The 16,877-nt window shown below is 59.8% G+C and overlaps 1 protein-coding gene across 1 annotated transcript in view; it reads left to right on the top strand.

Annotated features, from left to right (window-relative positions):
* GMCL1 (germ cell-less 1, spermatogenesis associated) overlaps window positions 1–16,372 on the top strand; it is a 44,191-nt gene extending 27,819 nt beyond the window's left edge. Inside the window, exons 11-14 of the mRNA XM_064175603.1 lie at window positions 7,460–7,535; window positions 9,449–9,594; window positions 11,435–11,522; window positions 14,242–16,372. Of these exons, the coding sequence (XP_064031673.1) occupies window positions 7,460–7,535; window positions 9,449–9,594; window positions 11,435–11,522; window positions 14,242–14,370 (439 nt within the window). The 3' untranslated portion in view covers window positions 14,371–16,372. The remainder of the gene's footprint in view (window positions 1–7,459; window positions 7,536–9,448; window positions 9,595–11,434; window positions 11,523–14,241) is intronic.
* The last annotated feature ends 505 nt before the right edge of the window (window positions 16,373–16,877 follow it).

Here is a 16,877-nt window from a genome sequence, read left to right as displayed (position 1 = left end):
AGGAGCTGTGTTTGCAGGTTTTGGCTCTCTGGAGGCAGGGTGAGTGGAGCAGCTGGCAGCTGGCAGCCACTCCTGAAGTGCCCCTTCTCATGCAGGCCTGAAGGGAGGGTGCTGGGCTGAAGGGAGGGTGCTGGGCTGAGGTGAGGGTGCTGGGCTGAAGGGAGGGTGCTGGGCTGAAGGGAGGGTGCTGGGCTGAGGTGAGGGTGCTGGGCTGAAGGGAGGGTGCTGAGCTGAGCTGAGGGTGCTGGGCTGAAGGGAGGGTGCTGGGCTGAAGGGAGGGTGCTGGGCTGAGGTGAGGGTGCTGGGCTGAAGGGAGGGTGCTGGGCTGAGGTGTGAGGGTGCTGGGCTGAGGTGAGGATGCTGAGCTGAAGGGAGGGTGCAGATCTGAAGGGAGGGTGCTGAGCTGAGGTGAGGGTGCTGAGCTGAAGGGAGGGTGCAGATCTGAAGGGAGGGTGCTGGGCTGAGGTGAGGGTGCTGAGCTGAAGGGAGGGTGCAGATCTGAAGGGAGGGTGCTGGGCTGAGGTGAGGGTGCTGAGCTGAAGGGAGGGTGCTGGGCTGAGGTGAGGGTGCTGAGCTGAAGGGAGGGTGCTGGGCTGAGGTGTGAGGGTGCTGGGCTGAGGTGAGGATGCTGAGCTGAAGGGAGGGTGCAGATCTGAAGGGAGGGTGCTGAGCTGAGGTGAGGGTGCTGGGCTGAAGGGAGGGTGCTGGGCTGAAGGGAGGGTGCTGAGCTGAGGTGAGGGTGCTGGGCTGAAGGGAGGGTGCTGGGCTGAAGGGAGGGTGCTGGGCTGAGGTGAGGGTGCTGGGCTGAAGGGAGGGTGCTGAGCTGAGGTGAGGGTGCTGAGCTGAGGTGAGGGTGCTGGGCTGAAGGGAGGGTGCTGAGCTGAGGTGAGGGTGCTGAGCTGAGATGAGGGTGCTGGGCTGAGGTGAGGGTGCTGGGCTGAAGGGAGGGTGCTGGACTGAGGGGAGAGTGCTGAGCTGAGGTGAGGGTGCTGGGCTGAAGGGAGAGTGCTGGGCTGAGGTGAGGGTGCTGGGCTGAGGTGAGGGTGCTGGGCTGAGGTGAGGGTGCTGGGCTGAAGGGAGGGTGCTGGGCTGAAGGGAGGGTGCTGGGCTGAAGGGAGGGTGCTGAGCTGAGGTGAGGGTGCTGAGCTGAGGGTGCTGGGTTGAAGGGAGGGTGCTGAGCTGAGGTGAGGGTGCTGGGCTCACTCCAGCCTTGCAGTGAGCTGCTGCCCTCCCCAGCTGCAGCACTGCTGCCCTCCCCAGCTCAGGGGCTCAGCAGGATGCTTTTCCTGCTGCCTTTGTTTCCCCCTTACAGCACAGGGTTTGCATGGGGCTTTGAGAGCTCAAAGTGAAGCTCTGGGGCAGATGGAGTTGTGCTGAGCAGGAGCCCTCCAGCCCTGGGTAGCTCCTGGCCTCACACTGGGCCAGGCACACTCCTGCCGTTCACAGGCTCCTGGAACTCAGGAGTGGCTCAGGCTGGAAGGGAGCTCAGAGCTCATCCACTCCAACTCCCTGCCGTGCCCAGGGACACCTCTCAGCTACACTCAGCTGCTTAAGCTCTAATCCAAGCTAGACTTCAACACCCCCAGGCAGGAGGCAGCCACAGCCTCCCTGGGCAGCCTGTGCCAGGCTCTCACCACCCTCACACTCAGCAGCTTCTGCCTCAGCTCCACTCTCAGCCTGCTCTGCCTCAGCTCCAAACCATTGCCCTTGGCCTGGCTCAGGCTCCCTCAGCAGAAGTCTCTCTGCAGCCTTCCTGCAGGCTCCCTCCAGGCTCTGGCAGCAGCTCTGAGCTGCCCCTGGAGCCTTCTCCCCTGCAGCCTGCACCCCCCCAGCTCCCTCAGCCTGTGCTCCCAGCAGAGCTGCTCCCAACCCTTGGCTCCTCTTTGTGACCTTCCTTCACCAGCTGTGCCCTTCTGCTGCTGGGGACAGCAGGCCTGGGTGCAGTGTTCTTTGCCAAGGTCCTTCCCTGGCAGCAGGGGCAAGGAGGGACTGAAATGCAGAGTTTCTGCTCTCTGCCTTCAGCAGCTTCCCTGGCAGCATCCAGACTGCTGTGTTTAAGGCTGGGCTGCTTGGCCTTGGACATGCTGTTCTCTGTGGGAGGCAGAGGGAGGTGCCTGTGGAGTGCTCCCTGTGGCTCTGTGCAGCTCAGCTCTGCTGGCTCCAGGCCACAGCACAGCATCTCTGAGCAGATAAATGGCAGTGATGTCCTGAGCTCATTCCTCTGGCTGCTTCTGGCAGGCTGAGCTGCCACCCTGCAGCGAGCTGCCTGTGGCCCAGGGGGCTGGGGAGGGAAGATGTGCAACTGTTCTTTGTGCTGGAGCAGAGAGTGGTGGGCACTGGGCCAGGCTGCAGCTGAGGGCAGAGCAGTCCTGCTTTGGGCACCCCTGCTTGGGTGCAGCTCTGCCTGCACTGCCACCTTAGCTCCTGTGTTCCCACAGGCAAGGCTCTGGAGCAGGACTCTGTTCTTGAAGCTCTGGGAGCTGAAGCATGGCCAGAGAAGGACTTGGGGGTGCTGGTGGGGAAGGAGCTGGGCAGGAGCCAGCAGTGGGCACTGGCAGCACAGAAGGCCAAGGGCAGCCTGGGCTGCAGCCAAGCAGTGTGGGCAGAGCTGCAGAGAGGAGCTCCTGCCCCTCTGCTTTGCTCTGCTCTGGGGAGAGCTCAGCTGCAGGGCTGGGGGCAGCTGTGGGGGACACAACACAACAGAGACCTGGAGCTGCTGGGGAGGGGCCAGAGAAGGGCACAGAGCTGGGCAGAGGCTGCAGCAGCTCTGCTGTGGGCACAGGCTGGCAGAGCTGGGGCTGAGCAGCCTGCAGAGGAGAAGGCTCCAGGGAGAGCTCAGAGCTGCAGTTCAGGAGCTGCAGGCAGCTGGGGAGGGACTGCTCAGGAGGGGCTGTGGGGATAGGCTGAGGGCAATGGTTTGGCAGTGGAGCAGGGCAGGGTTGGGTTGGACACCAGGAGGAAGTTGTGCACCAGGAGGGTGCTGAGAGCCTGGCACAGGCTGCCCAGGGCTGTGCTTGAGGCCCCATCCCTGCAGCCCTTCAAGCTGAGCCTTGCTGTGCCCCTGTGCAGCCTGCTCTGGCTGGAGGAGTCCCTGCTGAGTGCAGGGGGTGGGCAAGATGCCCTTGGGAGGGTCCCTTCCAACCTGTTGCAATCTCTGACTATTTTTGTAGCCCCTGAGCAGGGCTCTGTTTTTGTAGCCTGCTTGGTGCAGCTACAGGAGAGCTGCCAGGGGCATGCCTGGAATCCTTCCTAGCCTGTCCCTGGCAGTGGAGCAGAACTTGACAGTTCACTTAGCACCTCCTGGGCTGCTCTGAGTGGTTGGAGCTGGGGGGGAGGTTGGAGCAGGTGGATGTTCATGGGAGAGTTTGGAATGGAAGGAATTCAGGGAGGTCATCTGCTGGAAGCTCTGCTCAGGGAAGGGTTGGAGCAGTTGTGCTCAGGTCTGCTCATCTTTCCCTTCCTTCCCAGAAGGACATTGAGAGGCTGAGGCAGGGCCAGAGAAGGACAACAAAGCTGGGGAAAGGTCTGGAGAAGAGAGCTGGGGAGGGGCAGGGGAGGGAGCTGGGGGTGGGGAGGCTGAGGAAGAGGAGGCTGAGAGGAGACCTCCTTGGCCTCTGCAGCTGCCTGAGAGGAGGCTGGAGCCAGGTGGGGGTTGGGCTCTGGGGCCAAGGAGGAAGTGATGGGAGGAGAGGAAATGGCCTCAGGTTGTGCCAGGGGAGGTTCAGGTTGGCCATGAGGAACAATTCCTCCCTGGCAAGGGTTGCCCAGGCCTGGCCCAGGTTCCCCTGGGCAGTGCTGCAGTGCCCATGCCTGGAGGAGTTTCAGAGCTGGGGTTGCTGAGGCTGCTGGAGGAGGGCAGGGAGAGAACAGGGGGGGCTGGGGGCTGCACTCTGCTTAAACAGAGGGACATGATTGATCCCTGGCCCTGGAATTGAGGTCAGCTCCATCAGCAGGGCTGCTGGGAGATGGGGAGGGAGCAGAGCCTGAGTGGCTTTGGTTAGCTTGGGGACCTCATGGCTTAGCTCACAGAGTGGAATGATGGAATGGGTTGGGTTGGAAGGGACCTCCAAGAGCATCCAGTGCCAAGCCAGGGACACCTCCCACCAGCACAGGGTGCTAAAGGCCTCATCCAGACTGGCACTGAACACCTCCAGGGAGGTTGTGGAGCACAGAAGCACCCAATGTGATCAAAGATCACATTCTGTGCTTCTGTGCTCCACAACCTCCCTGGGCAACCTGTGCCAGGGTCTCACCACCCTCAACCTGTGCCAGTTTCTCCCCACCCTCCCTCTCACCAATCTCTCCCTCATCTCCACTCTCCCTCTCCCCTCTCCCAGCCCAAATCCATTCTCCTTCCTCCTGCCACTCCCAAGCCCTTGCCCAAAGTCCCTCCCCAGCTCTCCTGCAGCCCCTTCAGGCTCTGGAAGCTGCTCTGAGCTCTCCCTGGACCTTTCTCCTCTCCAGGTTGAACAGCCTCAAATATCCCTTGGCTGAGCCCACAGGGGAGGTTCTGCAGCCTCTGCTCCTCTCTAGCTGCTCCAGGTCCTTTTTGTGCTGGGAGCCCCAGAGCTGGAGGCAGTGCTGCAGGTGGGGGCTGAGCAGAGCAGAGCAGGAGGGCAGAATCCCCTCCCTGTGCTGCTGCTCACAGTTCCCATAACAACACTTTGACCCTTCCAGGGTTTGCTTTCACAGGAGCAGGGCAGAGAAAGTTCCCAGCCTGGGGTTGTCCATCCAGGCTCTAGCCCCAGGTTCTGCTGGTGTGTGCCCAGCAGGAAGGCAGCAGATGCTGCATTGCTGCTTGCTTGTGTGGCTTGTAGAGGGTTTGTGATGTCCTTGAGGGGGTGGCAGGGGGGGTCAGGGAGTTGCCTTCCAGCCTGAGGCCAAACTGTTCCCTGGAGGTGTTTGTTCTCAGTGGGACTCCAGAGGCTTTCTGCTTGTTTGGTTAATGAGGTCACCCAGGGCAGCCAAGGGAGACTCGAGGCTGTTCAACCTGGAGGGGAGAAGGTTCCAGGGAGAGCTCAGAGCAGCTTCCAGTGCCTGAAGGGACTCCAGGAGGGCTGGGAAGGGTCTTTGGACAAGGGTTGGCAGTGGCAGGAGGAGAGAGAATGGATTTGAGCTGGGAGAGTGGAGATGAGAGATTGTTGAGAGGGAGGGTGGGGAGAGATTGGCACAGGTTGAGGGAGAAGGTGTTGGGTGAGAGGTTGGACTCCAAGGAGGGGATTCTGCCCCTTGGCTCTGCTCTCCTCAGACCCCACCTGCAGCCCTGGGGACAGCTCTGCAGCCCCCAGCACAAGCAGCACATGGAAGTGTTGGAGCCAGCCCAGAGGAGGCCACCAAGATGCTGAGAGGGCTGCAGCAGCTCTGCTGTGAGCACAGGCTGAGAGAGTTGGGGCTGTGCAGGGTGGAGGGGAGAAGGCTTCCAGGAGAGCTTGGAGTGGCCTTGCAGGAGCTGAAGGGAGCTGCAGGAGGGCTGGGGAGGGAATATGGACAAGGTCTGGGAATGACAGGAGGAGGAATGGGTTTGAAATGGCAGAGGGGAGACTGAAAGTGGATGTGAGGAAGAAGTGAAGGTGGTGAGAGACTGGCAGAGGTTGAGGGTGGTGAGACCCTGGCACAGGTTGAGAGTAGTGAGACCCTGGCACAGGTTGAGGATAGTGAGACCCTGGCACAGGTTTCCCAGGGAGGTTGTGGAGCACAGAAGCACCCAATGTGATCTTTGATCACATTGGGTGCTTCTGTGCTCCACAACCTCCCTGGAGGTGTTCAGTGCCAGCCTGGCTGAGGCCCTGTGCTGTTAGGAGATGTCCCATGGCAGGGAGGTTGCCAGTAGATGATCTTTGAGGTCCCTTCCAACCCATCCCATTCTGTGATCTATGAACACAGCCCAGGAATGCCAAGGCTGGGAACTGCTGCTGGCTCTGCCAGATTCTTTGGGTGGCAAAGCAGCAGTGGATGCTTTGGAGTGCAGTCAGTTCACTTTGGTGTAGGGTGACAGCTTCCAGAGCCTTGCAGCACTCCATGACCACTGTGCTGAACTGTTTTTAGCCAAGCTGCATACTCAGCTGCTTGAGAAATCTTTCCCAAGCTCTCCCCTGGCTGCTTCTCCACAGCTCTGCAGCAGCTCTGAGGTGTGCCTGTGCCCAGCAGATGGGCTCAGGTCACAACTCAAGTGCTGGGGTCAGCTTGGGGCTCTTAGATCCCAGGAGGACGTTGAGAGGCTGGAGCCAGAGTCAGAGAAGGACACCAGAGGTGGGGAAAAGTCTGGGGAGAGGTTTGGTGAGGCTGGAGAAGAGGAGGCTGAGACCTTACTGCTCTCTCCAGCTCCCCGAGAGGAGGCTGCAGCCAGGTGGGGCTTGAGCTCTGCTGCCAATGAACAAGTGATGGGAGGAGAGGAAATGGCCTCAGGTTGTGCCAGGGGAGGTTCAAGTTGGCCATGAGGAACAATTTCTCCCTGGCAAGGGTTGCCCAGGCCTGGCCCAGGCTGCCCAGGGCAGTGCTGCAGTGCCCATGCCTGGAGGAGTTTCAAAGCCCTGAAGATGTGCTGAGGGCCATAGGTTGGTGAGGCTGCCCTGGGGCAGTGCTGGCTTCAGAGTTGGTCTCCACAGAACCATGGAATGGTTTTAGGTTGGAAGGGACCTCAAGGATCAGCCAGTTCCAAGCCCATGCTGTAGGCAGGGACACCTCCCACTAGAACAGGTTGCTCAGCCTGGTCCTGGATACCTCCAGGGAGGTTGTGGAGCACAGAAGCACCCAATGTGATCAATGATCACATTGGGTGCTTCTGTGCTCCACAACCTCCCTGGGCAACCTGTGCCAGGGTCTCAGCACCCTCAACCTGTGCCAGTCTCTCACCACCTTCACTTCTTCCTCACATCCACTTTCAGTCTCCCCTCTGCCACTTCAAACCCATTCCTCCTCCTCCTGCCATTCCCAGACCTTGTCCATATTCCCTCCCCAGCCCTCCTGCAGCTCCCTTCAGCTCCTGCAAGGCCACTCCAAGCTCTCCTGGAAGCCTTCTCCCCTCCACCCTGCACAGCCCCAACTCTCTCAGCCTGTGCTCAGAGCAGAGCTGCTGCAGCCCTCTCAGCATCTTGGTGGCCTCCTCTGGGCTGGCTCCAACACTTCCATGTGCTGCTTGTGCTGGGGGCTGCAGAACTGCCCACAGTGCTCCAGGTGGGGTGTGAGGAGAGCAGAGCCAAGGGGCAGAATTCCCTCCTTGGAGTCCAGCCTCTCACCCAACACCTTCTCCCCTGCAGGCTGCCCCAACTCTCTCAGCCTGTGCTCAGAGCAGAGCTGCTGCAGCCCTCTCAGCATCTTGGTGGCACCAACAGCCTTCCTGTAGGTCCCTTTCCAGATCCTGGAAGGTCTCTCCCAACCTAAACAACTCTGTGATCCTCTGAAAGCAGCACCCAGAAGCTCTTCAGCTGCCCTTAAAGATTCACTTTTGGTTTTCTTGTAGGCCTCAAGAGATAAACAAGGAAGAACTGGAAGGAAACAGCATGAGGTGTGGGCGGAAGCTGGCCAAGGATGGTGATGTAAGTGTGGCCCATGGCTGAGCCTCTGCACTGTGGACGTGGCTTGGGTGTGTTGAGTGCTTGCAGATTGCCAGGCTGCAGCACTCAGCTGTGTGCTGAGGGCACTGAGTGGGTCCCTGGGTGCTGCTTTCCTTCTGCTCCTGTCAAGCTCTGGTGTGATAACCTCTTGGAAGGTAGCAGAGCCCTGCAGAGGGACCTGGCCAGGCTGCATGGGTGGGCAGAGGCCAAGGGGATGAGACTGAACAAGGCCAAGGGCAGGTTCTGCACTTTGGCCACAACAACCCCAAGCAGCTACAGGCTGGGGCCAGAGTGGCTGAGAGCAGTCAGGAGGAAAGGGACCTGGGGGTACTGATAGAGAGTAGCTGAAGCTGAGCCGGCAGTGTGCCCAGGTAGCCAAGAGAGCCAATGGCATCCTGGGCTGGCTCAGGAGCAGTGTGGCCAGTAGGACAAGGGAGGTTCTTGTGCCCCTGTGCTCAGCACTGCTCAGGCCACCCCTGCAGTGCTGTGTCCAGTTCTGGGCCCCTCAATTCAAGAGAGATGTTGAGGTGCTGGAACATGTCCAGAGAAAGGCAACAAAGCTGTGAGGGGCCTGGAGCACAAATCCTATGAGGAGAGGCTGAGGGAGCTGGGCCTGTTTAGCCTGGAGAAGAGGAGACTCAGAGGTGATCTTATTACTGTCTACAACTACCTGCAGGGAGGCTGTAGCCAGGTGGGGTTGGGCTCTTCTCCCAGGCACCCAGCAACAGAACAAGGGGACACAGTCTCAAGTTGTGCCAGGGGAGGTATAGGCTGGATGTGAGGAAGAAGTTCTTCACAGAGAGAGTGATTGGCATTGGAATGGGCTGCCCAGGGAGGTGGTGGAGGCACCAACCCTGGGGGTCTTCAAACAAAGCCTGGATGAGGCACTCAGTGCCATGGTCTGGTTGACTGGATAGGGCTGGGGGCTGGGTTGGACTGGATGAGCTTGGAGCTCTCTTCCAACCTGCTTGATTCTATGATTCTATGAAAGAGGGAACCAGAGAGCTCCAGGCCAGGCAGTCTCAGCTGTGTGCTGAGGGCACTGAGTGGGTCCCTGGGTGCTGCTTTCCCTCTGCTCCTGTCAAAAAGTATAGGAAAGAGGCAGCCAGAGAGCTCCAGGCCAGGCAGTCTCACCTCTTGTGTCCAGAGGGATCATGGAGCAGATCCTCCTGGAGGCAGTGAAGTGATTTGGTACAGTCAGCAAGGCTGCAGCAAGGGCAAATCCTGCCTGAGAGAGCTGGTGGCCTTCTATGAACAGGTCACATTGGCTGCTGCTGTGCTCCATAACCTCCCTGGAGGTTGAGGAGACACTGGCACAGGGTGGTGAGACACTGGCACAGGTTAAGGGTGGTGAGACACTGGCACAGGTTGAGGGTGGGGAGACACTGGCACAGGTTGAGGGTGGGGAGACACTGGCACAGGTTGCCCAGGGAGGTTGAGGGTGGGGAGAGACTGGCACAAGTTGAGGGTGGGGAGACACTGGCACAGGTTGAGGGTGGGGAGACACTGGCACAGGTTGAGGGTGGGGAGAGACTGGCACAGGTTGAAGGTGGGGAGAGATTGGCAGAGGTTAAGGGTGGTAAGACACTGGCACAGGTTGAGTGTGGGGAGAGACTGGCACAGGTTGAGGGTGGGGAGACACTGGCATAGGTTGCCCAGGGAGGTTGAAGATGGGGAGACCCTGGCACAGGTTGCCCAGGGAGGTGTTCAGTGCCAGTCTGGATGAGGCCCTGAGCACCCTGTGCTGGTGTGAGTTGTCCCTACCCACAGCTGGCAGGTTGGCACTGGCTGCTCTTTGTGGTCCTCTTCCCCAACCCAACCCATTCTGTGCCTCCACTCGGTGCTCCTCAACCCTCCGTGCGCTCAGCCCTCACCTTTGTTCCCTTCCCCTGCAGTACTGCTGGCGCTGGACTGGCTTCAACTTCGGCTTTGACCTGCTGGTGACCTACACCAATCGCTACATCATCTTCAAGAGGAACACTCTGAACCAGCCCTGCAGCGGCACCGTCAGCCTGCAGCCTCGCCGCAGCATCGCCTTCAGGTCAGCCCTGCTGGGCACCCTCCGGGAGTGCAGCGAAGGGAGGGAGGGAGGGAGGGAGGAACCCTCCCGAGGGAGGAACCCTCCCGAGGGAGGAACCTTCCCGAGGGCGTCTTGCCCAACCCCCCCTTGCACTCAGCAGGATCGCAGCTAGGGGAGGGGACTTTAGTTTCTACACCAAACATCTGCAGCTTGCCCAGGGACATCAGCCTGGAGAAGAGGAGGCTCAGGGGGGGAGACTTCTGTCAGGCTGGAGAGGAGGAAGCTCCGAGGTGACCTTGTTGTGGCCTTTCAGTGTCTTAAGGCTACAAAAGAAAATGTTGGGGAGGGACTTTTTTGGCTGTCAGGTAGGGATAGGACTGGGGGGGATGGAACAGAGCTGGAAGGGGAGAGATTGAGACTGGATGTGAGGAGGAAGTTGTTCAGCAGGAGGGTGCTGAGAGCCTGGCAGGGGTTGCCCAGGGAGGTGGTGGAAGCCTCATGCCTGGAGGTGTTTCAGGCCAGGCTGGCTGAGGCTGTGCACAGCCTGCTCTGGTGTGAGGTGTCCCTGCCCATGGCAGGGAGTTGGAACTGGCTGAGCCTTGGGGTCCCTTCCAGCCCTGACTGGTTCTGTGGTTATTGCTCTTTACAGCTGCCTGAAGGGAGGTTGCAGCCAGCTGGGGTTGGGCTCTGCTCTTTGGCACCCAGGGACAGAACAAGAGGACACAGCCTCAAGCTGTGCCAGGACAGCTTCAGGCTGGATGTTGGGAAATTCTTCACAGAGAGAGTGATTGGCATTGGAATGAGCTGCTCAGGGAGGTGGTGCAGTGCCCATCCCTGGAGGTGATGGCAGTGCCCATCCCTGCATGAGGCACTTAGTGCCAGGGGTTAGTTCATTAGAAGGGTTAGGTGAGAGGTTGGACTCGATGAGCTCAGAGCTCTTTGCCAACCTGCTTCATTCTGTGATCAGGACTTTCCCCCCACGGGAAGTCTCTCCGTGGAGCTGGAGGATGCCCTGAGGCCTGGGGGGTAAATGGCACCAATTAGTCGTGGAATCTCCGTGGAGGTCACAGAAGCTGCTCCCAGAGCCTTGCTCCTGACCTCCCCAAGTGCAGCCAAGGAGCAGCCCTCAGGCACTGCAGGGTTTGCTCAGGCTGAGGATCCACCAAGAGCCTCCTCCTGCCTCCTGCCCACTGCCACTTCTCTGGGGCCACCCTGCCCTGGGCAAAGCTCTGCCTGTGCCCAGGAACATCATCCCAGAGCCACAGCCTGCCCCGGGGTGGAAGGGACCCCCCCAAGGGCATCTTGCCCACCCCCTGCACCCAGCAGGGACTCCTCCAGCCAGAGCAGGCTGCACAGGGGCACAGCAAGGCTCAGCTTGAAGGGCTGCAGGGATGGGGCCTCAAGCACAGTCCTGGGCAGCCTGTGCCAGGCTCTCAGCACCCTCCTGGTGCACAACTTCCTCCTGGTGTCCAACCCAACCCTGCCCTGCTCCACTGCCAAACCATTGCCCTCAGCCTATCCCCACAGCCCCTCCTGAGCAGTCCCTCCCCAGCTGCCTGCAGCTCCTGAACTGCAGCTCTGAGCTCTCCCTGGAGCCTTCTCCTCTCCAGGCTGCTCAGCCCCAGCTCTGCCAGCCTGTGCCCACAGCAGAGCTGCAGCAGCCTCTGCCCAGCTCTGTGCCCTCCTCTGGCCCCTCCCCAGCAGCTCCAGGTCTCTGCTGTGTTGGATGGCCCAGTCTGGATGTCTTGCTGCCAACAGGTTCCTCACACTTGAGTGTTTTGTTCTGCCTCCTCAGGAGGAGCTCCTGGTGCTGGAAGCCTTCAGCCCTGGGAGGCTAAAGCAGCTGCTGTTGTGTCCCTAGGTTACGTCTGGCCTCCTTTGACAGCAGTGGGAAGGTTATCTGCAGCAGAACAACAGGATACCAGATCCTAACCCTTGAGAAGGACCAGGTAGGTGTGGGGCTCTTGGAGCTGATCAGCTTGAATGGTGGAGCCCAAGGCATGAGGAGAATGCTGGGAGCTGAGCAGTGCTGCTGGAGAGGACTTCTGCTCCTTGCCCTGGCTGCTGGGGTGGAATCTGAAGCAGGTGGTGGAAGGTGTGGGGAGGGCCTGGCAGGGTAGGCAGAGCAGGGCAGTGTTAGGGCTGATGGGGTCACAGATTGCATTGGAGTGGAAGGGACCCCCCAAGGGCATCTTGCCCACCCCCTGCACCCAGCAGGGACTCCTCCAGCCAGAGCAGGCTGCACAGGGGCACAGCAAGGCTCAGCTTGAAGGGCTGCAGGGATGGGGCCTCAAGCACAGCCCTGGGCAGCCTGTGCCAGGCTCTCAGCACCCTCCTGGTGCACAACTTCCTCCTGGTGTACAACCCTGCCCTGCTCCACTGCCAAACCATTGCCCTCAGCCTATCCCCACAGCCCCTCCTGAGCAGTCCCTCCCCAGCTGCCTGCAGCTCCTGAACTGCAGCTCTGAGCTCTCCCTGGAGCCTTCTCCTCTGCAGGCTGCTCAGCCCCAGCTCTGCCAGCCTGTGCCCACAGCAGAGCTGCTGCAGCCTCTGCCCACCTATGTGCCTTCTCCAGCAGCTCCAGGTCCTTACCCTGGTGACCAGCACCTGAACTGGCTGCCCACAGATCCCTTAAGGTCCCTTCCCACCCAGCCCATTCTGTGCTTTGAAGTCAGCTGCCAAGGTGTGGAGCTGTGCTGGGTGGTTGCTGCCCTTTGCCTTTGCCTTGGGCAGGACACATCCATGGGCTCAGCTTTTGGAGAGGCAGGTTGGGAGTTAGCTTGAGCTGAAAGGTTAAGAGCACCTCTGGCAGTTGCTCAGGGATGGTGTCCATGACACTGTGAAATAGAAACCAAAGCCTCAGAGAGGAGTGGCCTTGGCAGAGCAGAATGTGCCCATTGGCACCTCCCTGGCACAGAAGAGCTCAGCAAGGTCCTTAAATCCTGATCAGCAGTGACATGGAGCTGGGCAGGGCAGAAGAAACTTCTCTCAGCACCTTCCTTCCTGCAGGGTCGAGTTTCTTCTTTGCTCCTACCACAAAACCACTTCCTAGAGTGAAAACCAAAATGCCAGGAAGCAGCCTGGCACTGCCCCCAGAGCCTGGGTACATGCCCTGGCACTGGGAGCAGCAGGGAGGTTCTCCTTTCCTTGCAGTGGCCTTGAAGGTAAAGCTTCCCAGAATGCCAGCATGGAGGGGTGGGAAGGGACCTCTGGAGCTGAATCCAACCCCCCCTGCTCCAGCAGGGCCCCCACAGCAGCTCAGCCAGCAGCACAGTGCCCAGGCTGGGGGTTGGCAGCTCTGCACACAAGGAGGCTCCACAGCCTCTCTGGGCAGCCTGCTCCAGGCCTTGGCACCCTCACACCAAACCACTTTCTCCTGCTGCTCAGCTCCACCCTCCTGGGCTCCACTCTGTGCCCCTTGGCAGCGCTCAGCAGAGCCTGGCCCCAGCCTCTTGCCCCCCACAGCTCCTTCAGCTCTGCCTGGGCACTGCTCAGCTGCCCTCTGGGGCTGCTCTGCTGCAGGCTCTCAGCCCCAGGGCTCTCAGCCTTTGCTGCTGCCAGAGCTGCTCCAGGCCCCTCAGCACCTGCCCAGCCTGCCCTGCACTCTCTGCAGCCCTTGCCAGGCTCTGCCATTGGGCAGCCCAGAGCTGGAGCCAGGCTGGGGGCAGAGCAGAGGGCAGCAGAACCTCCCTTGCCCTGCTGCCCACACTCTTCTTGGTGCCCCTCAGGACAGCCTTGGAGCCTTCAGGGGGGCAAGAAGGTGCCCAGGAGACACACTGAGGGCACACTGCTGTCTCCTGGGCACCTTCTTGCCCCCCAGCCCTGGCAGCTGCTGCTCCTTGGAGCTGCTCCCCAGCAGCTCCCCCCTCAGCTGTGCTGCTGCAGGAGGTTGGTGGTGCCCAGGGGCAGAGCAGAGGGCAGCAGAACTTCCCTTGCCCTGCTGCCCACACTCTTTCTCATGCCCCCTAGAATGCCCTCAGCCATTTCCTCTGTCAGTTCCCATGGTGTGAAACATCTGTGCCAGGGAATGACTGCCCGAGGGGTGGGGGGGGCAATCTTTGTACCAGCACAGCTGGCAGTGCCAGTGCTGTGACCAAGAAGGCCACCAGCACCCTGCCCTGTGGGACCAAGGCAAACACTGTGCCCCCTGCACTGGGCACTGGTGAGGCCACACCTTCAGTGCTGGGCTTAGTTTTGTGCCACTCATGCCAAGAAGGACATTGAGAGGCTGGGGCAGGGCCAGGGAAGGGCAGCAAAGGTGGGCAAGGGTCTGGAGAAGAGGACTGGGGAGGGGCAGGGGAGGGAGCTGGGGGTGGTGAGGCTGAGGAAGAGGAGGCTGAGAGGAGACCTCCTTGGCCTCTGCAGCTGCCTGAGAGGAGGCTGGAGCCAGGTGGGGGTTGGGCTCTGCTGCCTGGTCTCAGCTGATAAGGAGGAGAGGAAATGGCCTCAGGTTGTGCCAGGGGAGGGTTAGGTTGGAGATGAGGAAGAGTTCCTTTGCTGCCAGAGTGGTCAGGGCCTGGCAGAGGCTGCCCAGGGAGGTGGTGGAGTGCCCACCCCTGGAGGTGTCCGAGGAACCTGTGCCCATGGTGGGGTTGGGCTGGGATGACCTCAGAGGCTTCTCCAGCTCCAGCAGCTGTGTGACTGCTGCTGCCTGTGCTTGCCTTGCAGGAGCAGGTGGTGATGAACCTGGACAGCAGGCTCCTGCTTTTCCCCCTCTACATCTGCTGCAACTTCCTCTACACCTCCCCGGAGAAGAAGGCTGAGGGGGAGGCCCTGCCAGAGCTCCCTGAGCCCTGAGGCCTCTGCCCAGGGCAGCAGCAGGGCTGGGGCTGCCCAGGGCTGGGGCAGCAGCCAAGGCCTTACACTGTAGCAAACATTCATGGCCTTAGTACCACCTATGCAGCTCTGAGAAGAGGATCAGAACCTCTCTAGGCCAAAACCTGTTCCCCCTCAGCTCCTGTCCCTGCTGCTGGCCGTGCCCTGCCTGCAGCCATTCTGCTTCTGCTGCTCCTCATAGCTCTGGGCCAAGAACTGAGCCAAGCTGGAGAGAGGGAATTGGTGTGAAGGACACCTCAGCAGCTTCCCTGACCCACTCTGGCACCTGTGGTGGCTTCAGGCAGGCAGTTTGGTGGCTTTGGGGCTTTCCATGGCTGAGTTTGAGCCCCAGACCCTTCCTCCTGCTGCTCTCCTCTGCTCCTCTTCCTCTAGGTCTGAGCCCAGCCCTAGGAGCATTGCCCTGGCAGCTTTAGCTGGGGCTGTGCACCACTTCTCCAACCCTTGCTTGGTTCAGAGCCTTTCAGCCAGTCAGTTTGGCTTTGGGGCATTCCATAGCTGAGTTCTGAGCCCCAGACCCTTCCTCCTGCTGCTTTGCTCTGCTCCTCTTCCTCTAGGCCCGAGCCCAGCCCTGGGAGCGTTGCCCTGGCAGCTTTTGTTAGGCCTTTGCACCACTTCTCCAGCCCTTGCTTGGTTCAGAGCCTTTCATTCTGTCAGTTTGGGGCATTCCATGGCTGAGTTCTGAGCCCCAGACCCTTCCTCCTGCTGCTTTGCTCTGCTCCTGTTCCTCTAGGTCCAAGCCCAGCCCTGGGAGCATTGCCCTGGCAGCTTTAGCTGGGTCTTTGCACCACTTCTCCAGCCCTTGCTTGGTTCAGAGCCTTTCAGCTCAGCCCTGCACATTCTCCTTTGTGTTTCCCATGGCAGCAACCATTTCTCCTTTTCCTAGCAGAGGAATTTGCTGATGAAGATGCTCAGTTTCAGCCAGTCAGTTTTGGGGCTTTCCATGGCTGAGTTCTGAGCCCCAGACCCTTCTTCTGCTGCTCTCCTCTGCTCCTCTTCCCCTAAGCCTGAGCCCAGCCCTGGGAGCATTGCCCTGGCAGCTTTAGCTGGGGCTGTGCACCACTTCTCCAGCCCTTGCTTGGTTCAGAGCCTTTCAGCCAGTCAGTTTGGTGGCTTTGGGGCATTCCATAGCTGAGTTCTGAGCCCCAGATCCTTCCTCTGCTGCTCTCCTCTGCTCCTCTTCCCCTAGGCCTGAGCCCAGCCCTGGGAGCATTGCCCTGGCAGCTTTAGCTGGGGCTGTGCACCACTTCTCCAACCCTTGCTTGGTTCAGAGCCTTTCAGCTCAGCCCTGCACATTCTCCTTTGTGTTTCCCATGGCAGCAACCATTTCTCCTTTTCCTAGCAGAGGAATTTGCTGGTGGAGATGCTCAGAAGTGAATTGGTTTTCTTTTTACCCCTCCCCTCCTCCAAATCTGCTTGGCTTTGCCTCTGTCCTTCAGCAGCCTTCCAGTTGGCATCCACCTGCTGAATGCTTCCTGCACTCCCCTGTCCCCAAGCCCCAGGTTTGAACCCTGAGGTGAGTTAAGTTTTAAGTGTTCTGTTGGGAATGTTCTACCCCCAACCCCCCCCACCCCTGTTTTTAGCTCAGGAACTTGTGACCTTTGAGTGCCTTTTGAGTTGGAGGTGTCCACAAAGGCTTCACAGCAGCTCAGCAAGGTCACAGGATCCCCAAAAGTGAGAGTTGGGAAGCAAGGGATTGCTTCCCAGCTGGCTGTTGGGAGGGTCAACCTCTCTCTGCTTTTCTGTTTGGGTTTTGTGTTTGGCCTGGTGCAATTTTGGATTCTTCCAGCTGGATTTTTGTTTTTTGTTGGGATTCCAAGGGTGGAATTGAGCCTCTTGAGCCTATTTTTTTAAGGTTAACCAAACCATTTGTACTTTGTAACAAAAAAAAATACCCAACCCAAAGGTGTTGGGTGAGAGAGAGACAGAAAGGTGGCAGCTGGTCAATAAAGGGTTTTCCACTGGAGCTCTCTCACCTCTGCCTGTCCTCACTGCCAGGAGCAGCTTCTGCTGCTGACCTCAGCCCTGGGCACAGCTCTCTGTGGCCTTGGCCTGTGGCACACTTGCTGGGAAGCAGAGAGCAGGGCTGGCAGGCAGCTGCCTGCTGCATCAGCCTTGGGCTTTGGATCCCTCAGGAACCCCAAATGTGGGGTGGGAAGGGACCTCTGGAGTGAAAACTGAAATGCCAGGAAGCAGCCTGGCACTGCCCTCAGAGCCTGGGTACATGCCCTGGCACTGGGAGCAGCAGGGAGGTTCTCCTTTCCTTCCAGTGGGCTTGAAGGTAAAGCTTCCCAGAATGCCAGCATGGAGGGGTGGGAAGGGACCTCTGGAGCTGAATCCAACCCCCCCTGCTCCAGCAGGGCCCCCCCAGCAGCTCAGCCAGCAGCACAGTGCCCAGGCTGGGGGTTGGCAGCTCTGCACACAAGGAGGCTCCACAGCCTCTGGGCAGCCTGCTCCAGGCCTTGGCACCC

The sequence above is a fragment of the Pogoniulus pusillus genome, chromosome 42 (genome assembly GCF_015220805.1).
Source record: "Pogoniulus pusillus isolate bPogPus1 chromosome 42, bPogPus1.pri, whole genome shotgun sequence".
Classification (NCBI taxonomy): Eukaryota; Metazoa; Chordata; class Aves; order Piciformes; family Lybiidae; genus Pogoniulus; species Pogoniulus pusillus.
Note: the sequence above shows the minus strand (reverse complement) of the source record. Positions and strands in the feature narration are given on the sequence as shown.